Source organism: Mytilus edulis, chromosome 4, assembly GCF_963676685.1.
Source record: "Mytilus edulis chromosome 4, xbMytEdul2.2, whole genome shotgun sequence".
NCBI lineage: Eukaryota > Metazoa > Mollusca > Bivalvia > Mytilida > Mytilidae > Mytilus > Mytilus edulis.
This window is the reverse complement of record NC_092347.1, coordinates 37548702-37573649: the sequence shown is the minus strand read 5'-3', so window position 1 is coordinate 37573649 and position 24948 is coordinate 37548702. Positions and strand designations below refer to the sequence as shown.

General features: G+C 34.3%; 1 protein-coding gene across 1 annotated transcript; it reads right to left on the bottom strand.

Moving 5' to 3' along the window:
* Positions 1–739: 739 nt before the first annotated feature.
* LOC139519636 (sacsin-like) lies at positions 740–24293 on the bottom strand. Its single transcript, XM_071311839.1, has 8 exons — positions 24021–24293; positions 22725–22844; positions 22091–22238; positions 19393–20529; positions 14366–14779; positions 3007–14006; positions 2021–2309; positions 740–1448 (listed from the first exon to the last, which is right to left on the bottom strand). Exons 1-7 carry the CDS (start codon positions 24144–24146, stop codon positions 2031–2033), a joined length of 13224 nt encoding a protein of 4407 aa, XP_071167940.1. The 5' UTR covers positions 24147–24293; the 3' UTR covers positions 740–1448; positions 2021–2030.
* Between the last annotated feature and the right edge of the window lie 655 nt (positions 24294–24948).

Sequence of the window (24948 nt, the reverse complement as noted above, 5' to 3'; positions counted from 1 at the left end):
ATGTAAAAAAAAAGTTGTCATTAAATTTTGTTAAGTAGTTAATGCTTCTCCACTGACGTGATATTTGATGAGTATAGAGATAATTATGAAAATAAGGTCCCCCCCCCCCCCCCCCCAACTCAACTGACGATAGCGTCCGTTATTCCGTTTTTGTGACCTTTTATATCATCTTGCTTTTCACATCACCGGCTGTTACTTATTTGTTGTGAACGTTATATAGACTTTCTTACAGTTCCCTTTCTATCATTTCATTCTTACTAATTTATATGTTTACTAATAACTGGCAGCCTACTGATTGCCCTTGGAGGAAGCCTTCCTCCTGCAGATGTCGGTATAATGGTAAACTCCTAGTTATAGCAGTAAAATTATTAAAGGGGCAAAATAAAAAAATAAAAATATTAGAAAGGGACATGTAGCAAGTCTATGAACGTTACTGAAGGTTAATATATAAAAGCGTTTAATTCGGACTAACAAAACTAATAATTGTGTGAATTCTTCATTAATAGAAAAGGTAGGCAAACACATTTCGTTTGAAAAATTCAATAAATAAAACCCAAATTACATAAAATGATTTTAAATGAGAATAATTTCAATGTAATGAAAATATAATAAAAAATTGTACATTGTATACAAAAGCACACATCTAGTAACTTAACATTCTTTCTATGAGAGTCACAAAATAAGAATCATGCAATTATTAACCAGTGCAACTTTAAAGGACAATCATAATAAGATAGAATCACAAAAATTAAACTATAATTCAATGCTGAATATAAACCGAAATCATCACACAATAATGTCAATAATGTACATATTTTTTTACAAAATCATGTATACATCTAGTGACTGTAAAATATCTCTTTAATCACAAAATAAGAAGTATGCACGATTAACCAGGACAATCATAATAAAATAGAATCATAAAAATAAAACTATGACCAAAGACATATATACACATATATGCCTCTGCTATGATCAAATGCTGAATACAAACGAAAATCATTACGCATAAAGAATACACTCAGTACAATTCAAAACAGGTTAATGCGTTTTGGCTGTATCCTACCAAAAAAGATGAAGAACAAATCACTGCGACTTCTTCTTTAGTATTACGATGAAAAAAATATTCACATTGTATATAAAATCATACATTGAAGCCTGGTATCTATTAAAATTTTATGTACATGTACATCTAAGTCCCGAGTGAAACTTCTCTTTAGAACAAAATAAGGTAAAGAATCATACAAGACAAATGTTAATTATTTACAATTCAAACATCAACCAATAAGAAAATGTACAAAATGAATTATAACAATCGAAGTTTGATGCTCGGCACTCCAATATTGTGGCATCACGATCCCGACTAGAACAACAATCCAAATACGAATTCTATAACTTTGTTAAGTTTCCAGCTCAGTTTCTTTTGAAGGCAGGAGTCCTTGTCTGACCTGTAAAACATTTTAAATGTATTGAGCGTACACTAATATATCTATATTTATAATGACCATTCAAAAGAAAGGGTTATTTGAAATACTAACGAGAGAAAAAAATTGCCGATACTCATGAAAACTACTATTTCAAAATTTGTCTATAAAGAAAAAGTTGCACATTTTTCAAAGTTGTACATAATATTAACAATACTTAAAATCAATGCATGGATGCATGAAACGTATTTAATAAATATTATTTATATCTAAAAGTGCATATGTGAATGAAAGTTTTTCCTGTGTCATGGAATCGGAAGTATAAGAGTTACTACTTTTATTATCGACTAATTGGAATAAAAATGTACTTTTTACTTTTGGTTTATGTTACAATTGAAATGATAAATATTTTAGATATTTTATACTGGTTAGATTAAAACTTGCTAGCCATAAGACAATGAGAATAAAATTATCATTATATGTTAATGGTGTCTTTCTTATATGCCGGTTGAATGAGATTTTTTCAATGCAGTAATAATCAGGGTTTGCCATTCCGTCTTTACTTTCCTTTCAAAATAACATAAACTAGTATCTACCTTTCGATATTCAGTTGTACAAACGACTATTCATATAGTTCAGGATTTCATTTGTTAGGCGAATGGATGTTTCAGCCATTGGTCTAGTATATAACTCTGTTGGCGTTGCTGCATTTGACCGTTCTGGATACATCATGTCTTCTTGTTGACCAATGAGATCAGCAAGTTTAGTAACTATTGATTTGAAATCTTCTTCGAAACCTTTTGCAAGTGAATATAAGTTACTAGTAGATGGAATGTTGTTAGAGTCCTTGTTGTAGTGGAAAGCCTTTAAAGCCTTTTCTGTTGACTAGAAAAAAATATCATATTACAACATGTACATGCAGTAATAAACAGGGTTTTCCAATGCGTGGAATGAGACAAATTCTTGTGAAGAGTTGTCTCATTGGCAATCATACCACATCTTCTTTTTTATACATATCAACAAATACTCTTTAAAAGTGGGGACATCGACGGCTAAGTGACAAGAGAAAAAAGTAGTCGTACTACTGTATTACTAGCCTGTCAAACAGGTTGTGTTTGAATCCCACATCTGGCCTGTGCGCCCGACTAAAATCTTAATAGACTAGGGAGCACTCCGGTTTTCTCTGCATACATATAAAAAAAACTTACCGCCACGGTCGAGCTAGCACAAAAGTACTGAAAGTGGCGTTAACACCAACCAATCAACCAATCAACCAGTCAGTCAGTCAGTATTTGCTAGTGTCTCTCTTCTACTGGTATTTTAAATTTGTCAATGTTAAATGGAACTGCCAAATCATCGATGAAATAAATCCACATCAGTTCATAGTTGTGTTAATGTAAGAGTTGATATTATCATTTTGTGTTGTATGGTGTCTTTGTAATTTATTTTGACAACATGTTTAAGTTTAAACACTTAAAATAGTTCGAAGCATTAATTATCTTCTTTCAAAAATGAAACAACAAATTTATAGTCGTTGAAATAACGTTAAATAGCGGATTAAAATTTGTAAAAAGAAAGATACCTGATAACATAGGAAACATATCCAGTTGAATGCACGATCCTGTTTGGAATTTTCATAGACTTTAGACGCAACATCGAAATCATCCTTGGCCTGCCTAAACCATAGTCTGGCTTCTTGTGGAGAAGGTACTGTTTCTACTACATGTCTCTGGAATCCAGTAATGGGAACCTGCTGTTGACGAGGGTGTGGTAGTGGAATTGCGTTGGTCTCTGCAGATTGTGAGGATAGAGTACGGTGAGTAGGTCTCGTTTGAGAAGTTTGTAAATGTTGATATTGTCCTTGACTTTGTGAGTGTGTAACACGATCCCATGATGTAAACTGTTTATAGTACATTGAGTTTCTGTAAGTTTCTTCTTTCTGTTGAATTAGTTGTCGAAAGTGTATAAACACCTCTTTAGCAGTCGTTTCATCTTGTATACTTCTATCTGGGTGATGTGCCATATAAAAACGTTTTATCATTGATTTTCTTTCTTCCTCAGTGTCTAAAGTGTAAATCAGGTTAACAAACTTTTCTGTTTCTGCTATCGCTGATTGCCTTGACTCTGGCCTATTGTTCATTTTTGGAACTTCAACTGCAGGCACTAATTCAACACAAGGTTTTTTATTTCTTGTAAATTTATATAATCTGTGTGCAGATATTGTTTTAAATCTTTCAACGCGAACTTCAACGTCATATTTTTGCAACCAAATGGTTGCTATTGTTGAGTCGTATATTTGTGACTCTATCTTTTTTCGAATTTTTGCATAAGTATATTGTGCAGGAATAACTCTACCGTTATCCTCAATAGCATCATGGACCAAAAGAGCTACAGTTTCCTCATCTTCAAATTCTGAGTAACCGTTTTCCAACCAGCAATGCCATTTTGGATGGACAGTAACACCAGGATTCTGGAAAACAGACTGAGTGAATGCTACTTCGTATCTTGTTACTCTTTCGTCGTCCAACATGGAAGATATTCTCTCTACGTTTCTTAAGTTGCACATCATCTTCAGAAGCAGTCTTTCTGGCCAAGTGTACATGTAATTTGTGCAGTTTTGAAATGCTTCGTGAAAAACATTACTGTTATTTGTAAGCCACAATACTTCGGGTTCATTTTGTGGTATAGCACAGTAAATCCTTTTATCAGGCTTATTGTAGAAAATCGTTTTCTCCCTATTACCGACAGGTTTGCTGTCAAAAATCAAATCTAGGCTCACTGATCTAACTGAAATAATCGGTAATTGACGAATTTTATCAACAAGTTTCTCGGCATCAGTTGCATCAATTAGCTTACTGTTGCGCTTTTGTTGTGAATCTGCAATAATACGTATAAAGCCTTCACAAAACTCGTCTGTTTTGATCATGTTTGAAACCTGTTTACAAGAACTGTTCTCAACACGCTGTAACGTATCAATGTTAAGTCTTTCATCAATTAGCTGCGACAGTATTTTTGGTCTTAACCGACTTGGAAGACTGTTCAAAAATATCATCCCATCGGCACCATATATGTCCATTGCTTTAAAATCAATTAAAAACTTGGTATTTTCAGTTTCAGCGAGGACAAAACGTTCCCAATCTGAATTATCAGAATAAATCAGAGTATTGGCATTTACTAACTTTTTATTTCTAGATGGTAAGAAGAGAAGATGAATATCTGCAAACGGTTCTTCAGTGTCCGTTTTACAACGTTCATGTTCTGTTTCTTTAATCATTCCATTTAAACAATTGGTAATAATTCGAAATTCGTTTTCATTGAGCTCTTCATTATTTACATCTATAAATAAATATTCTAATGTTTTAGCAAAATGATAGCAACTTAGTTTTGGTCGCATTCCAAGTTTTTCGAAAACATTGAAATATTGTCCATATACCTTTGGAACTTGTAACAAATACTTTGGAATTTCACAATCTAGGTATAAATTGTCCACAACCCTGTTACATGTAACCAATTTCATGCGTAACGGTAAGAACACAACAGGTTTGTGTTGCAATCTCTGAGAGATTGTAGCATCCTTTTCAATATTTTCAGACAACCACTTGTAAAATTTCAACATCAGCTGCATAATTAAGCGTATATGTTCCATCTGAATTTTTTCTTTGTCCCCATTTATTTTCAACTCGTCAACAATATTTTGAATATGAGATACGATTTTATCATTTTCAGGTTCAAACTGAATTTTCAGCCGATTTCGCGTCACATCTGCATTGCTTGCAATTTTGGAGGCTATTTCAGGAAGTATTGGACATTTTGTCCACGACAGATCAGAGTATTCTACCAAAACTGCTCCTGCAAATGATATTAATTGTTGAATATTTTGTTGGCTGTAAATGTTTGCTTTTTCTTCCTCAATTTTGTATGGCACAATGAATGGTATGTTTGCTATTCTCTCAAGCAAACCTCCTTGAACTAGTTGCGTGCTCCCTAAGATGTGACGGAGAAGAATTTCCGATTTTTGTTGCAGATCCACTGATAAAAATAATTTCCCCTTTTCGGCTATAGATTTGGCAAATTCTACAACCATATCGATAGTAATATCTTTTTGAATTCCTGCAAGTTCCAAGAAAGCTTGCCATTTATAACCACAAAATTGTTGTTTTGGAAATCTTGATTCTTCCGCTAGAGCCTCCATTACACTATTAAATGGGCTGTAGAAATATTCTACTGTCTGTAGACATCCAGTTTTATCTGGTATTATCTGTATTTGTCTCAATACCTGTATTAATATGATTTGATCTTTTGTATAATTTCCTGATCCTGGTTTTGCTAAAATATTGTCCCTAATATAAACTAGATGCGCTTCACGATTTTGTATAGGTAAATATTGAAATGTTTGTAAAAGATATTTCGCATAAGCGTTGCATATACTTCCCGACGACAAATTGAATGCTTTAAATATACTTCGCAATTTGTTGTTGTCTTTTAGTAATGTAGTCTGAGTCTGTTTTGCCCACACATCTATTCCATCCGTAGGCATACCAGATGGCACCACTAATATCATCTGAGTCGTGTTAAGAGATGTAACACATCCAGATACTGTAACATGAATTGGAATTTCTTTAATCCAAGTAATAAGATCTGGATGTACTTGTTCACCACGCCCACAACGGAAACATTCTGATAAAAACTCTAATATAACTGTGCAATGTTCCTGATGTAGTATGCTGTGACTTTTCTGAAGCATTTCTCGGTTCAAATATAAGCATTTTAAAACTCCAGTACAAGATTCGATTGACGGTGTTAATGACCCCAATAAAGAATCGTTTGTGTCTAAAACTGGGAGTTTTAAGGAATTGAGAGCTTGCGCGAGATCACCATGGAAAGTATTTATATCCAAAACAGCATTGATATCTCCTAAAGGGTAAAGAAGATTTACACATTTCTTTTCATTCATTTCTCTTCTTCTTTCACTATCAACTTTATTGTACAAGTAGTGTCTCGCGTAGGTAATTAGGAACCCACCACATAACTGTTCATGTTCTATCTTACATGGTATTAAACACCAAGGAAGGAGATCCTTTAATTCATGTAGTATTCTGGCATGGTTGTCAGACTGATAAGGCAGCATCTCACCCTTTATAAAACACCAGACATTCTTTATCCAGGATCTTGTTGGTATTTTGGAGGACTCAGGATTCCATTCAACAGCCTTGTCGACAGTGCGATATTTTTCTAATGATACCGTGTATGGTAACCATTCTATAAAATCCTTTAATGTAAATGGCTTCAAACCATGGATTTTGTTACCAGTTATACGATTGACCAACTTTCCATGAAGAAATTGAGATGCTGATTCTGGAAGTAAATCGAAGAACTTTGTACGGAAAACGGCTATTTCAATATCAAATTTTTGAATCATGTTGTCCTGCCTGAGACAGAGTGGAAGCCCTGATATTTTGTCTTCAAAATTCTCGTCTTTTTGACAGTATTCTAAGCATACCAGTAAGCGATCTAATGTAAGAAATTGTGACTTATGTAATTCTATTTGTGTTTCACCTTTCATGATATCAACTGATTTCATAAACATGATTAAAAATGTTGGTGAAATTGTTTGGACTTTCAATCCTGATAAACGCATACTTTCCAAGACAAACATTGGAGTGTCAACGAGATGTACTCCTAAACTTCTACATAATTCAACGATGATTGCTGTCTTTCCAAATTTGGAAAATAACTTAGTTATGCTTTGTATCTGAGTTGAGAAGGGAAAACTCGTTTCGTCAAATTGTAAATTGTTCCAAACAGCTTCAAATTCATCACGAATGTTTTGTACTGATACAAACTGAATGGTTTTGTCAAAGCTTATAGCAAACAGTTCAACATTGGATTTGTGTATGTTATTATAAACGCAGCAAATAAGATACTTCACATAATTATTTTTAGCTTTCATAATGTTTGGGAAAACGCTATGAAAAAACGACAGACTTAATGTTGCTTCTATATCTGACAGCCGACTTGTTTGAGTTGGTTTTATTCTTTTTTGTAAAAATACCAATGCTGACACGTAGCATGGAGCAACTATCTGGCCCAATATAAGCTTGTTCCAGCATGATCGATAGCTTTCACGATCCTCATCCCACAAATTTCGCCTGGTCTGATGATCTAACACAAAGTGTCCGTTAAAATGAATTGGAAGACCAGTGGGGTTCTCTAAAGGTAAAAAGCAATATGATTTTCCTTCAATTTTTTCTTCTGCGTGTTCCGTCTTTGTAATATCAATCGCAATTCCACCTCGAGGCATGAGATTAAGTTCCCGATTTCTTAAAGCAGTGGTTAAACTTTTTTGCATCTCATATGTTTCTTTGAATCCCAATCCATTTACGATTAACCAAGATTTCTCTATTTCATTGCTATCATTAACTGTAGCTTCATACAGGACATATGATGGATTAACCTTGCAGAATGAGTCTCTATTTGATACAATGTCAGCTGCATGACAGACGTTTTCAACAAACTGTTGACGTCCTTCTAAATTAGATTTGTTTATTTGAACTGAGTAAATCTCCTTCAAGGAATTATCTACTATTTCCGAAATGGTAACTTTTTCTACATTTGATACAAATAAAAGTATGTCAGGTAGGTCCTTAATGAACAGATCTAAGATATTTCTAACATCTTTTTCGTCTACAGCAGTATTCTTGAGTTTTGATTGCATTGCAAATGAAGTTGTTCTCAAGGGTAAACGAAATATTGTCCCTTTTTCTTTTAAGAGAAGATTGGAATGATAACATTCAAACACATCCGAGAAATCCTCCCAAAGTTCATCAAGTTTAATATATTCAATGCCAGGTACTGACGGTGTTGCTCCAGGAACATAACGACAATTCGGATCAAGTACACACAAAATCTGTCCACTTTCGACCTCTGGACCTTTTGTTAAAAACGATGGGACATCAGTTAAATGATAAACAACATTAAAACCAACGCCATACTGGCCTGTTTTTGTTGGGTCCAATCGTTTACTTCCGATACCTAAATCCTGTATACCATTCAAATCCTGTTCTGAGAACGCGCTATCGTTGTATATAAGTAATGCTGGCCCTTGTAAGGGTTTCCATGATTCATCAAACAGCTTTTTTGACGGGTGATGATTGAAATCTGCCACTATATGTATTTCAGAGGCTTTTGCGTCGTCTGCATTCTGTACAAGTTCTTTTAAAACTAAAGAGTCACATGGATACCCGTCTAATATACCTTTAATTCGAGTGGTGAGCTCCTCACGCTGACCAAAACACCTTGTCCTTGTACAAAGTCGAAGTTTCATTTTTCTTTTTGAAAGAATCCCTAGAGATGACGCTAATGCAGGCGATATCAAATCATGCGTAAATTTCATCGCTTGTCTTGTGTAGACTTCAGTTTCTTGAACACATAAAAACTTTGTTAAAGTTAATACGTTTTCGTTGTCAGGAGCCATTATAGTTAGTGACGTTGGAGTGATCTGTTCAATGAGCATCGAGTGTTCAAGTTGTAGCAACAGGTTTATATAGACTCTGATGTCACTATTCGGTAGTTTAGAGCTTTTGTATTGATTTTGAAACTTTGCCAATACACCTAAGATTGAATTCACGTCAACATCTCGTTTGATTCCAATACATTTGAGAAAATACTTAAAATATTTAAGATGGGGCGCATTTTGAAGGCTGTAGAAATATGGTCGACAATCATGCGCTACTTCTTCAAACACTCCCACGGGAGAAAGAAAAGTGTCATTCAGAAATATCATGGGATACTGATTATGATCTTTCAAAATAGTGTTCAATCTTTTCCCTCTAACTGTATCATTTTCCAAAATAAAGTTAAAATACCTATATATTTCCATTGTCACTGTATGCAAAGTTTCAACGACTTGATCGTTAATGTCGATCTTTTTACTTTCTTTAGCTATATTTATAAGATTTGCCAACACGTGTTGAACATCTAGAGTGCTACGCGTTTTTATTCCAATTTTCGTCAATACATTTGGAAAAAGTTCGCTTATTTGTTTATCCAATACGAACATGGTAGTACCAACAAGACAATAGCAGTCAGATAAATGAAGCTTGTTTAAGCCTTCAAATAATACTGGTTCCATTATGCTATGGTTTTGATTTCCACATGATTGTACTACTGTGTTCAAATCTTTTTCTTTATTCCCTGCCCATGTAAATTTCCAGGAATTAGGTTTTCTCATACATGGTAGAAACTCTTCTGTTTCAAACATTCTTTTGTGCGGAATAAGAAACGTGGAATTTTTGTTTATGTATTCGAGAAAATGTGTACATCGTTCTATAGCACAACCAGTGCATGTCTTTGCTTTTACTTTCACTGATCTTGCTCTATCTGTAACTAAGTGATGAGTAAGCGTGTCTGTTATTACTCCGAGTCCCTTTGTTCTGAAAAGTTTATCAAACGTATTAAGTGCTGATGATGGGAAAACAAATCGCTCGTCATCAATATCGAAAAGACAGCTTACGAGCCCATGTCTGTCAACAATTTCGTTAGGACATTTTAATTTTCCGTGTGGCTCTGTTGGTATACACGGGTATTTGTTAAGTAGGGAAAAGATATCATCATCACTGCTGTTTAACGCAAATATGATTACGTCGTCCCTTTTGCCATCCCAGATGGTGTCAACAAAGTTAGGTAGAATAACTTGCTTGTACAAGTGGTAGACTGATATCATTTTCTGTGAAATGAAAGATTCACATTCAGCATTTATGAAGCATCTCAAAATACTTCTCGGTATTTTAACCAAAATATCTTGCCAGTGTATCTTTTTACAAGCTTCCAACACTACATCACAAAAGTTCGATTCAGCAATGTCGGGATGCAAAAAAATACATTCATCAAGTGAAACACATCTCGAACCTCCTGTTCTAAACACTCTACATTTACTTCGACAAATGTGATTATATACCATTCTTTGAAGAATCCAAAAATTATCTTTGGAATTTTTAATAATCTCTGTTGGCCATCGTTCGAAATATGCTTCGGTCGGACTGATTTTGGAATTTTGAAGATCTTCTAGAAATTTGACATAGGCATTGCATACTGCATCTTGCATCAATTCTTTATTCCAGATACTTTCAAAAGAAGATTTGTCGTCCGTCGTGTCAGAAAAGAGACGCTGACGATCTGCAGTTACAGCAAAATAACCGTTTATATGTACCGGTAGGTTTGTCTCTAATGGTAATGGAAGGAAACAGAAAACATGACTAGTTTTGTAAAACCCAACTGGAAGTGAGTCGAAGTTCATAGTACGAATGTAGCCGTCAACAACTTCCACTGGGCATGCTATACTTGCAACTGCTAAAACACCTTTCTCACTTTTGTTTATTGACATATTCCAACTACTGGACGTCCCTCTTTCCCAGGTTATCATCCATTCAGTGTTAGAACTATACTCCTTAATCCCAAGTTCGTCTTCAGCACTTGACAATATTGAAATATTAAATATTGCACTGAATAATAATGGGAAACTTTTCTGGTTTATCGTGGACTGATTTTGAAGTTTTACTATGGATAAGCTCTGTAATACAGTTGTGACGTTTTCTTCAAATCTGCTTTTAATTGGCATTTCGATTGTCTGTTTCATGTTTCTTTCAGCTCTTAATACTAGTTTAGATTCCACTGGGCTTCTTCCATCGTCTGGTAAGAAATACAGTTCAGCTGACATTACGTTTTGAGTGAATAGAAGGAGATTGCCCCCAGATTCAGTAAACATGGTCAAAAGTCGTACCATTTCATGTTTATTATAAACAGTGCTACTAATTTCACTTTGTTCTGCCTGTTGTCTGGTCCTTAATGGAAACCTGAATAAAGTTCCCTCATATGATAATTTTCTGTCCTGTGAAATTGTGAGATTGCAGTCAAAAACTCCTTCAAAAGGTAAAAACTGGGTGCGCATGGTTTTTAACATGTTTCTGTTTTTTGATATGTTGATTTTTACTCCTGGTTGTTGTTTGTTTCTTAATGCTGTTCCTAGATACTTCGTGTGAGGATCGAAAATGACGATGTGGTTACCGCTTATGAAGCTTGGAACATCAGTTAAGTTATAAACTGAACAAAACCCTAGACCAAATCTCCCGATCTTCGTTGTATCGAGTTCTTTTGTTGCACAATTTAATTTTGTAATGTTTTCAAGGTCTCCTTGGGAAAATTGTGCATCATTGAAAGACCATAACGCCGGACCCTGACATTCAACCATTCCTTTGTCAATCAATCTTGTGCGCGCGTTTTTGTTTTGACGTTCATCATATAGAAAGCACACTTTTGTTGCACCAGCATCGTCCGCATTCTGTATAAGTTCTTTAAATACTGAAAACCCATCTTTGTACTCTTTTAGCAGGGTTTTGAGTCTTGTTGTCAAAGGTTCACACTGTCCCCACTCTTCCAGCCATTCTGTGTTTTGTAAAAGTCTGTCAGTAAGAGAAGGAACACCTAGTTTGATGGCAGTATCCATTGGTATATCATGGTGTATATAATAAACATCGTTACCGTCTTCATCAGCAGAATCTTTCAACCAGTCTTCGTTGCAGTAATTGCATTTCGATGCAGGCTGTAAAACCAGTTTATTTGCCTTCTCTGTGTGAACTGGAAATAAAATGTCGTCTTGCTCTGTTCCGTCTTCTTCTTTTAAGATATTTAGTATTTTAATGACTAGCTGTATGTCCTTTGTAGTATCATTTTTGTTTACTTCATTTGTGTCGTGTTTTTTCTTTATCAATTTAAGGACTTCGACACATAAATCAGAGGGAACATCAGACAGGCAGAATTTTGTTTCTGTGAAAAATGTTCTGTATTTTTGAAGTTGAAATTCTCCTGGCAAGGTATATAAGTAGGGTTCAAAATTAATGACTGGATGCTCATCTTTTGTAAAATAAATCTCCTTTGATCGGACAAACTTTGAACCTACCCATATCCATTCTTTATCTTTTAATTCATCAAGGGCCTCTTTCGGATATCTGCCGTAATTATCTACTAAGAAGTGGAAGATGTCGCTTATCAATGGCAACAACTGCGGTTTGTATATATCTGCATAGCTATCAGCTATTATCAGTAATTGTGCAATAACGTTTTTCACATTTGGCGTTTTGTTCCATGAACATTTTGAAGATAAACTTACACATGCAGAACTGCTTACCAACGGTAATACACATCCCACTAGTTTTTGATATTTTTCATCCAACAGATCATTTGGTTTACAAAATGCAAACTGTGGATGAAACCATTTTAATTCGGATGGGAATGAGCACGGTTTTTTAACTGGTTGAACAAAATGATAGTCACAGATGACATCAGTTAAAATCTCTGGACGAGATGACAAAAGCTCCATAATTTTCGATGACCTTGCAAAGTCGATGTCACTACATCTACCATTTGTGCATTTATCATGCATGTCTTTGGTGCATCTGATAATATGGTTCTCTGTTAAGTCATTGGCGGATTTGAGTCCTAATTTTCTTAAATATTTCAAATCGATATTTGTCTTCTTCAGATCTGGAAAGTCTGCTTCTAAAAGGATAAGTTTTAAACCTTCGTCTTCTGGATCAAAATATTCACTTGCACATTTTCGTCTCCCCTCATTGTCATATACAAACCGAATATGTTTACACATTTCCAAAATTGATACATGTTGTTTATTTGCAAACCGTTTCAATTGCGTAAGGGCGTAATGGAGAATATTCCACTGATCAATTTCTGAATAACAACCGATGTCGTTTTCTAAATACTTTAAAATATTTATCACTGCACTGATGAAATCAATTTCGTCCATCTCTAATGCAACAGCTAGGTTATAATGTGGTGTGGTACTTGCATCGATGTTTTCAACAAAGTACTGTACTGGTAGATCTTCTGTATGAACTATTAACGCCAGTTCGTTTCTTGAAACATGACGTCCCGTGTGCCGCTCTGTAAATAGTTTTAGTGACGAAAGTATTTTCGGCGCTCTGCAAGGTATCGATTCAATGACAGACATGAATGATACAAAATTATCTCTATCAGCTGTTGTGCATTCCTGATTGAACGTGTTAATGAGTTCATCCCGGCATCTGTTAAAACTAACGGTTTCTAAAAGACGACATACATTATCGACTGTCGGTTTGAAGACATATTGGTCGATAGCTGGATGTTCTGAGATCTCTCCCCACAGCGCTGGCAGTATAACGATATCCAACAAACTGAGGCATCTGCATACACCATCTGGTAGCCTTTTAAAGTCTTTAGATGATTTGATGATAAACTGCTTCGATAACTTACATAATATCGCTTCTTGTGTATCATGTGTATCATCTAGCAACACGGTATCACCACTGATGATTGGCACTATAAAAAGATCTTTGAAGAAGCTGAGGTCAAACTTTCGGTCCTTCAGGAAATTCCAAACTTTTTTGAGCCATGTTTCATTTGTTCTTATGTTGGTGGTTTTCCATGCAAGTCTTTCCAGTGTGGTTGTTCCAATGTTTTTCTGTATGGTTGTTCCTAGTAGACCAGCTATTTCTTTGTCTGTTGACCTTGAGAAGTCGTGCAACTGAAATAAACCTAAACAAAAATAAAATAATTAGAACACTGAATTTTGAAACAGAAGAGAAAGAACCTCATTTTCACCAAAACTATCTTCAATTTATTTAAATGAAAGTAAAAACGTAATTTTATATGAACGTAACAGTTTAATATTTTGACTAAAAAAAGAACCTTTTTGTTTTATGTTCCCAATGCAACCGTTAGAATCCAAACTAGCGGTGTCATAAAATACTCGGAACAACAGTTTGTAAATCATAATCAGATTATTTTTATTTGTGATACATTTCAAAATAAACCACATTTATAATAGAAATGAAATTAGAACTGATATATTATCAATTTTCAATATTTCAATATTTATAAATTTCATGTATTACCTTTTGTGCAAATATTAAGAAGATTGTCATATATTTCCTTTTGAAGATCTCTTCTTGTAAATTTCTCTTCAAGTCCGGGAAACAACTCAGTAGCATCTTGACTCACATACACTATGTCGTTGGAGTTGTAGTCAAAGTCAGTAAAACATCCATTGTGAAGAGGAAGCAGCGGAACACCTTGTAGAATGCCCTGGTCTTCACAGGAAAGCAAATACTGTAAAATGTTCATTTTTTCTGATTCTGGCAAACTGTTTAGGTATGATGGGTTCATGATAGCTGCTGCGGCAACCAAGTTCCCTGTTATAATCACAATTTCGATTCCTTTTTGTTTAATGGCAGCTACAATTTTCTCCTCGCTGTGAACTATGTTTTCGTTGTTTAGCAACAGAAAATCTAGAACACTTCTTCTTATATCTATAATAAGAAGATGTATTAAGTTTAAAATGCAGTTAAAGTTGACTTTTCAAACCGTTCAGCATTTATGAAAGGCCGATCATGTCAAAAACCCGATAAAGTAACGCGTTAACATTTAACGCGATAAAATCACATTTAACGCGATAAAATCACATTTAACGAGATAAATACAGTTTTAAGAAATCAATATATTTAACGCGTTAAACTTTGCAATTATCAAGTTTGGGATTTAACCCGTAGGTGAAAAAAGACGTTTATCGCGTTAAAATACCCGTTGCACTGGCCACATGTGTCATAATGAATCACATTAACGCGTTAAATTCAACACAATTACGTTGTTACGATACATTACTTTAACGCGTTAAAACATCATTTAACGCGTTAAAATATCATTTAACGCGTTAAAACATCATTTAACGCGATAAAACATCCTTTAACGCGTTAAAACATCGTTTAACGCGATAAAACATCCTTAAACGCGTTAAATCATCGTTTAACGTGTTAAAACATCGTTGGATGGAGTTATGGAATAATGTTGCTAACGAATACAATAATCTAATGTCCTATTTGTAACAGGTATCTTGAACAACATACTATCAAAAACAAGTGCTGCAAATGAAAAAAAAAACACCACAAACACAAGAAGATGACACCAATGAAGACGATAACATTTTAGCACACTCGGGAATGAATTACAGCCTTCAACGTGTAGCCTTGGTTCACACCGAACAGCAAGGTATAAAGGGTCTTAAAAAAGACTAGTGTAAAACCATTCAAACAGGAAAGCCAACGGTCTAATCTATAAAAAGAAAATATGAAACACTTATGAAGCAAATCAACAAACGACAACCACGATGCCAGGTACCTGACTTAGGACAGGTGCAAACAAATGCAGTGGGTTAAAACGTTTTAATAGGCACCAACCTTTATCCAACTTGAAACAATAGTGTGATATCACAACGTAGAAAGACACACTTTAAAATATCAACTGAAATGGCTTTACTCAATCAAATGACATATTAAAATAACTAATGAAGATACACTGAACGAATAAATTTGATCTATGACTCAATGTAAATACAAAATAAAACAATGGGGTTAGAGGCAAACAATATCAGAAAGACAATCATAACCTTAAACAAAATTCAGGACTGATAACGGACAGAGAAACGGACGGACAGTCAGAGAGAGTCGCTTTCAGTTTTAAATGGTAGGGCATTAATTATAGCGCCCATTTTAAGGGGAGGCTAAATAATCTGTTCTCCATACATGCCATATTACAGAACAACGCAGTATTTAGAGGTAAAAATGTCGAAAATGAATGATTGCGCGGCAATAAAAAAAAAACTACTTAATAAGTAGTAAAAATAAAGAATAACATCCTCTTTCCCCAATGGATATCAAATGGTCATCCTCTTACTTTTGGTACAGATTCATTACCTTATTGGGCATGGTTTACTAGATACTGGATGCCTGCTCTTAAAAGCCTCTTGTTTTAAATATGTTCACAATTCACACACGATTGCTAGCTGATAAATTCATAATGGATACCAGGTTTGAAATTTTGTATTTGCGCGAGACGAGCGTTTTGTCTACATAAGACTTATCAATGACGCTCGAATGAAAAACTAGAGGCTCTCAAGAGCCTGTATCGCTCACCTGACTCTACTTGGGTTTTTGAAAACGTATAAAAAAAGATTTTTTGGTTTAATATTGCATTCTGTTCTGTGGTTTTCTAAAAGAAGACATTTGTATGTATTTCCCTTGGGTCCTATGTTAAACTAAGTCTCTCGCTTGCGGCCATCTTGGATGATGGATCGGTTACAAAGAAACAACACTTGGTCAGCACCTCATCAGGAACATTCATGCCATGTTTGGTTCTATTCCATTCCGTGGTTCTCCAGAAGAAGTACAAATGTAAAACGTTAACGACGACAACGACGGACGCCAAGTGATGAGAAACGCTAACTTGGCCCTTCGCGCCAGGTGAGCTAAAAATTAAAAAAAGGGCGGTTATCTGACTGACAGCCGTGTAACAATATCCGATTGTAATGTTTAACTGAGGTATGGTTGATAGATATAGTAAAGATATGTCATGTTTTCACCATCTGCAGCAAAAAAAACTTCACTTGTAGAGACTTATGTAAGTATACGTCAAACTAACATAGTTTATGTTAAACCCTAATGTTAGAAGATGCAAAAAGACCAAGTAAAGTATCTGAAAAACCTGACTTATAAACAAAATTTATTCAAGACGAAGCGTAAAGACAGGTTGACAAATTTAAATTTAGCTGGCCTTTTTTAAATTAACATAATCAGTCCATGTAAGTAAGGTTGAATTAAATTAAACGTTGCTTTAAACACGTTACAGTAGCTTTTAACGCTGTAAAGTTGCATTAAACGCGTTAAAGGTTCATTTAACGCGTTAGAGTTGCATTTAACGCGTTAAAGTTGTTTTTAACGCGTTAAAGTTATTTTTAATACGTTAAAGTTGCATTTAACGCGTTAAAGTTGCATTTAACATGTTAAAGTTGCATTTAACGCGTTAAAGTTGCATTTAACGCGTTAAAGTTGCTTTTAACGTGTTAAAGTTGCTTTTAACGCGTTAAAGTTGCATTAAACGCGTTAAAGTTGCATTTAACGCGTTAAAGTTGCTTTTAACGCGTTAAAGTTGCATTAAACGCTGTAAAGTTGCATTTAACGCTGTAAAGTTGCATTAAACGCGTTAAAGTTGCATTTAACGCGTTAAAGTTGCATTTAACGCGTTAAAGTTGCATTTAACGCGTTAAAGTTGCATTTTACGCGTTAAAGTTGCGTTTAACGCGTTAAAGTTGTTTTTAACGCGTTAAAGTTATTTTTAATACGTTAAAGTTGCATTTAACGCGTTAAAGTTGCATTTAACATGTTAAAGTTGCATTTAACGCGTTAAAGTTGCATTTAACGCGTTAAAGTTGCTTTTAACGTGTTAAAGTTGCTTTTAACGCGTTAAAGTTGCATTAAACGCGTTAAAGTTGCATTTAACTCGTTAAAGTTGCTTTCAACGCGTTAAAGTTGCATTTAACGCTGTAAAGTTGCATTTAACGCTGTAAAGTTGCATTAAACGCGTTAAAGTTGCATTTAACGCGTTAAAGTTGCATTTAACGCGTTAAAGTTGCATTTAACGCGTTAAAGTTGCATTTAACGCGTTAAAGTTGCATTTAACGCGTTAAAGTTGCATTTTACGCGTTAAAGTTGCATTTTACGCGTTAAAGTTGCATTTAACGCGTTAAAGTTGTTTTTAACGCGTTAAAATTGCATTTAATGCTTTAAAGTTGCATTTAACGCGTTCAAGTTGTTTTTAACGCGTTCAAGTTGTTTTTAACGCGTTAAAGTTGCATTTAACGCGTAACGTTGCATTAAACACGTTAAAATTGCATTTAACGCGTTAAAGTTGCATTTAACGCGTTAAAAATGCTTGTCACGCCTGAAAGTTGCATCTTTCTTATCTTTTTACGCGGTAACCTTCTTTTAACGCGTTAAACCCTCTTTTAACACGTTAAACCTTCATTTAACGCGTTAATTCTTATTTTAACGCGATAAGTAATTAATGACGATGATATCAAAAATTTGCTGAAAATCAATAAACTTTATCGCGTTAATTGATAAAGTTATGACACATGTGGCCATTTCATTTAGTAAGTTTCGAGTAAAATCTGACGCCTTAAATTGTAGTTATGGCGAAAGAAGAAAGTATTTTCGGTATTTTTTTGTAGTTTTGTGCTTAACGCGTTAAATAATAAAATAACGCGTTAAAACTGTATTTATCGTGTTAAATGTGATTTTATCGCGTTAAATGTTAACGCGTTATTTTATCGGGTTTTTGACATGAACGGCCTTTCATAAGCATTCTACATGTAGTTGAAAATTAATCGGCATTAAAACTTTCAAATTGACAGTAAACTCTTTGGCCACGTATAAACATTGATAAATATTGATTTGTATTTAGAGCTTATTTCCTAATGCATGTAGAGCAAGACTTTGGTTAGCTTGCTTGCTGTGTTTGTATATTTTACAATGTATAGTAATTTGAATAACTCCCAATTAAATTCAAATATAATATATAGGTTTAACTACATGTATGCCCATATATATTGTTTTAATATGTCAATCTGAATTACAAGGCTTGCTCAATGGGTAAACGTTTATACAAGCAAAGCAAGCAAGCCAACAAAAGTTTTACTCAACAAGCATTAGGAAATTAGCTGTAAAGGCTTTACTCTTTTAGATGAGTCCATAAACACATTTTATGAAGTCCTGTGGTGTAGACGACAAACAATATTTGAAGGTAAAATTCTAAATTTTAAGTTATGAAAATAAAGTGCATAGTAAAGTTTATTTTATCGATGGTATCAGAGCCAAAAATTTGCCGATATCTAACATATATCACAAGCCTATTTTGCCTATAATTTAGGAAAACAGTTACAGAGGTAAAATTCTAAATCATAGCTATAGTAAGTCAAGATGAAAATATTAAATTAAAACTTTCAAAGATACAAAGTTGCTGCTGATAGTTTCTTTTTGAATACGAGTTTGCTTGCCGGCTATAATGTCAGTTTTGATATGACTAAGCTTACCGCTGGAAGTGTCTGCTTCAAAATCATCGAATACAGCTTCTTCAATACTAATCCAACACCCTCCATTGTTTTCTGTGAACAAAAACTTGCTTTTAAAGAGTGAATCAAACAATGGCTCTAAAATATTCTTCCAGTGTTCCGTGATCTTTCGATAATCGGGTATAGTTCTTGTAACTATGGCAACCGAGTCTGACGTGATAGTGTGCTCGATCAACTCTTCTATAACATTGTAGTATAGTTCCGCGAGAACTTCCGTTATCAGACAGTTATTCCATCTCAATGACTTGTCCTTGTAAGTTCCTTGTTTCATTTGATCTGCAGTAGGCCATTTAACATGTCGTCTATTCTGACTAAGAGCAAAGTAACCATTCACGTGCACCGGAAGTCCTGTCAAACTATTCTCTGTTAACGGCAAAGGCATAAGACAAAACACGTGCCCCTTGAACTGGTCCTCTTCCATAGGAACTGCAATGCTAGCATATGGACTATAAGACAATGATTCGTCGAGAGAAAGAATTCGCAACTCTTTAGACATATTGCCACCTTTTACACAATGAAAAATTATCCATTCGTCTGCATGGTTATTGTCGTCATCAAGTGTTTCAATCGTCATTCTGTAGTTAATGCGAAATGTTTCGTTTGCTAGCTTTTTACCATAGGTCTTTAGCTGGTTCATGACATGATTTCGTCCTTCTCTCACGTTTTGAACACACGAGTCCGAAATGTTAACACTGTAGACGGGAGAATCATCGTGGTCTTGGTCTCGTCCTAAGTCTGTAAATTTCCAGTGCAGGTCGATTCTTTCCAAACACTTAAGAAACAACAGTTCGACTGGAGCTTCAGCTTTAAATGCTTTAAATAAGTCCATTACTTTTATCTCATCATAAATGTTTTCTGAAAGTTCCGTTTTCTCTTCTCTCAAAGGGAACCTAAACAATGTGCCCTGGAAATTCCCCTTTTCTATGGTCTCTGTGGTAAATCCAAACATACCTTCAAATGCCGCAAGGCAATCAGTTACATCCATTCTCTTGTATTTCCTCATTTCATTTAATTTCATTATCATGCACACACGACCAGAACGTTTTTGGTGGGGATCTAAAATCAGTAACTGGTTTCCACTGATAATCATTGGGTAATCTGAAATGAAATGTATTCTAGATTCTCATTGCGTCTGTCAAAAGATTTTACAAAAACTTTGATGATTAAAGAACCTTAGTGAGCACGCTCACATACCATACGTCCCCACATTGTCATTGGAGGAATTAAATAAGTGTAAGAAAAAAAAATTGTATAAGAAAAAATATTGAATAATAATTTCCTGTCAATATGCACATCTACATAGTATGTCCTTATTATCTACAAATTTTCATGAAATTCTGTTGTGTGGTTTCAGAGGAGTTGAGATGACAAACTGTTGCAGAAGTACATTGAAGCAAATAAGTTCAAAGGGGCGTAACTCCTAGAAAAAAAATGAATAGGAATTTCCTGTCAATATGCACATCTACGTAGTATGTCCTTATTATCTACAAAGTTTCATGAAACTCTGTTGTGTGGTTTCAGAGAAGTTGAGATGACAAACTGTTGAAGTAGTACCTTAAAGCAAATAAGTTCAAAGAGGTGTAACTCCTAGAAAAAAAATTGAATCGTAATTTCCTGTCGATATGCACATCTACATAGTATGTCCTTATAATCTTAAAAGGTTTCATGAAATTCTGTTGTGTAGTTTCAGAGGAGTTGCGATGACAAACTGTTGCAGTAGTACATTAAAGTAAATAAGTTCAAAGGGGCGTAACTCCTAGAAAAAAATTTGAATCGTAATTTCCTGTCGATATGCACATCTAGATAGTATGTCCTTATTATCTTAAAAGGTTTCATGAAATTCTGTTGTGTAGTTTCAGAGGAGTTGCGATGACAAACTGTTGCAGTAGTACATTAAAGTAAATAAGTTCAAAGGGGCGTAACTCCTAGAAAAAAAATTGAATCGTAATTTCCTGTCGATATGCACAACTACATAATATGTCCTTTTCATCTAAAAAGGTTTCGTGAAATTCTGTTGTGTGGTTTGAGAGGAGTTGCGATGACAAGAAACAGGACTGACGGATGGACTGACGGACGGACGGACTGATGGATGGACTGACGGACGGACGGACGGACGGATCAAAAACATTATATCCTCCGCAACTTCGTTGCGTGGGGTATGCATATAGTTATTTTTGTTACTGGAAAAAGCAATATCACAAAAGATACTAATATTGGTTTGTCTTTGGATCTTCCAAAGCAAGATATGTTGTCATTTCGATATAATATACCACTACATTTTACCTTTAATGGATTCATTGTATTACAATTAAAAAAAAACATTTAGGGAAAAGCTAACTTTAGATAAAAAAAAAAAAACGGCTATAAAATTTTACAAATTATAACAACAAAACAATATCAATGTCCGCCTATACCGAAAATACACGTCCACCAAGATTTAAAGTCAATGTGCTGTGTACTATCCATGTCTATAAACAGACAATTCCTTTCAGAGGACTTATATGGATAGTCATGAAACCGCAAATTGATTATAAGCATTCAGATCTTGGTGAAAAAGTGGAAAGACCTAATTACAATGATTGAATACATTTATAAAATAAATATGCATATTGGAGTCCCCTTCCAGTTCCTCTTTCCAGTGTGCGTTGCATAATAATACCTGTTATATGAAATACAGATTTAAATCCTAGACCAAATCGTCCAACTTTAACCGGATCGAACTCCTTTACACTACTATAGATCATTCGTATTCCCTGCCAATCGCTTTCTGTGAAAATTGCATTGTTATAAATGCACAGCGCAGGACCCTGTAAAAACATCAGCAAATTATATAAATTTAGATCACCAGAGGTTAGTATAAGCTTCTAAACAAGCTTAACTTAATTCACTGACCGAGGTACTTATTTATTACTATCATAATGTGTTTATGGTAGTACCTAAGTCATAAACATGTATTCAGGGTTTTTTATACAACCTATTTCGTATTACAATATTACGTACATTTCAATATAGCTCAAGTATGATATTCAAACAATAAAAAAAAATCTGTTATCATAAACTACCGTTTTCTGAATAAAACCTTCACGTGAAAATGTAATATGCGATGAAATGCACAAAAGAAAACTCATGCTGAATGCGCAATTGATACCTTAAAAAAATTATAGGATATACGATGAAATGGCTCAAGCATGGTGAATGCATTACAGACATTGACTATGATCATTTCATACCTTTAAAATCATTACTTGAAATGATTTGTGTGGAATATACATCAATGATTCATAAATATATACCTTGAAATACTTCTTGAAATGTTGTTTCTTAGTGCTTGATATATCTTGGTTGATTTTTCGGTCGTCATACAAAACTTTCATTAATGAGGCCTCGGCATCTTCAGCATTCTGGATTATTTCCTGCATATAAAAATGTTCACACTATAGCATCTATGGCAACTTTAGGTTCCAAGGGCCTGAGTTGACCAGACCAACTGGTATCTATTAATACATTAGGAATCATACAAGACCCTTTATAATTATATACGTCGGCTCTATGTGGCCTACAAAATATACGCAAGGAGTGCAATCACTTGTCAACAATAGACTTCGTTGACTTACATCAGATTCTCAGTCACTTTAAGTTTGATGTCAACTATCCTTATCAATAAGAACAAACTTCCTGGACACAAAACGAGATTTCTAGAGCAAAAGATGGATTTCAAATTTACTTCCAAATCCCACCTCCATACAACAAAGGCATTGCATAGAAAGGGAACATCTATGAACAGCTATTCGGAAAAAATTTAACAAAATTTAATAACATATTTAACAGACAAAAACAGACTTAAAAAACGAAAACAAACATAAAATAAATTTGTACAAAAAGACGTTACAAACTTTAAAACAGAGACAAATACGAAAACAGACCCCAAAACGAAAACAGACAAATTTTTTTTCAACTTTTGTACTCTTATGAAAAATAAAAAGGTTTTCATTAAAGCTGGCAGTGATCTTGACAAATTGGACTTAAAATCAAAACTAAAAAAAAAATGTTTATCATTTTTATACCTGAAAGAATCAAGCGTTGGTTTTTAAAAGTTATGTCCTTGGAAATCTATATATTTTCAAATTAAATTCATGATGTCTTCTCTAGTATTAAGTTCAAATCCTTTTAAAATGTGATGTACATGTAAACTGATCCCGAACATTTCAGATGAATACAACATTTATCCCGCCAAAATTTCTAACTTTTTAATACATGTTTTTCTAATTCTTCATAATTCTGACGGATTACTAGTATACATTTACTAATGCGATAGTAAAGCATTTTTGTTTTCATTGTCATTAATGAGGAGCCTGATGGGTTATTTTCGTTTTTCGTGATCGGCGCATTTTCGCTATCGTGATCCGTTTTTCTTCAGATTTAAAAATTATTTTTTTTCGTTATCCGTGATCATGGAAATTTATTTTCCGTGAATCGTGATTGCCAAAAAAAAATAACTCGTGAATCGTGATTAGGACACCCCCACCCCCCCCAAAAAAAAAATCAGGCATCTCATTAATTAAAAATGAAAGCATTTAATTTGTGTATACCTTTAAAATCTGTCCATCGTCTGGGTATTCGTCTAAGATTTTCTTCAGCTGATTTATCAGAGGAGGTTGCAACATCTCCGAATACTGAACTTCATCGTCAGACGTGTCATCTGATTCCTCCTCCATTTTGTTTTCAATCACTCTCAGTTAATCTCTCTAATCTGAAGAAGTTTATAGTATACTTAGTAGTAAACATAAAAAAAGTTTAAACTTCATGCACCTCTTACACCGTGCTAATTCGAGTCATATCTAAAAAGAAAACGGAAAAGTAGTATTGGAAATTTGAAAAATTACCGGAAACACAATACGCCCCTTTCCTGTTTCTTTAATTGTTCCGTTGTTTGCTGTTAAAATTATGGCTTTTGTATTGTTAGCGTAAGAAATTCAATACAATGGGGCATAGAACGCATAAAAATGGCGGCACACTTTACTTAGATTTCATTTTTTTTTTTTTATCTCAAGACAATGTGTGCTCAAAAACTTGCCAGTAGGAGTAAACTTTATTTTTAATAAATGTAGTCGATATATATATCTAACCTGTAGTCAAGTCTCAAAAAAAAAGTAAAAACACAAAAATAATATTCCGATAGTGTTTACCTGTAGCAGTTTTTAAGATAATAGACTTGTTATCCCTTTTCTCATCTTTTAGCCATGTCGACCATGTTGCTTAGAAAGCAGAATCATTGGACATTTTCTTTGATCTAGGTACCCAAATGATAATTTTGACAAAGTTGATTCCAATTTCGCTCATTCATTTCATAGGAGAGGAATATATTTAAAAATAAACGGACGACGACGGATGCCACTTAGTGATAATAGCTCACTCGACCATTCGGGTATATTTAGCTAAAAGGAGATGAGACAAATGTCCAAAAAGTAAAATCACCAAAAAAAAACTGAACTCCAAGGAAAATTCAAAATAGAAACT

Excerpts from the sequence above, each read along its gene's own strand:
- LOC139519636 (XM_071311839.1), bottom strand. The coding sequence starts at position 24,146 with ATGGAGGAGGAATCAGATGACACGTCTGACGATGAAGTTCAGTATTCG. Across the intron at positions 20,530-22,090 it reads ATCTGTATTTCATATAACAG|ATTACCCAATGATTATCAGT; the intron begins GTATTATTATGC and ends ATTTCATTTCAG. Across the intron at positions 2,310-3,006 it reads TATGTTTCCTATGTTATCAG|TCAACAGAAAAGGCTTTAAA; the intron begins GTATCTTTCTTT and ends ATTTTTTTCTAG.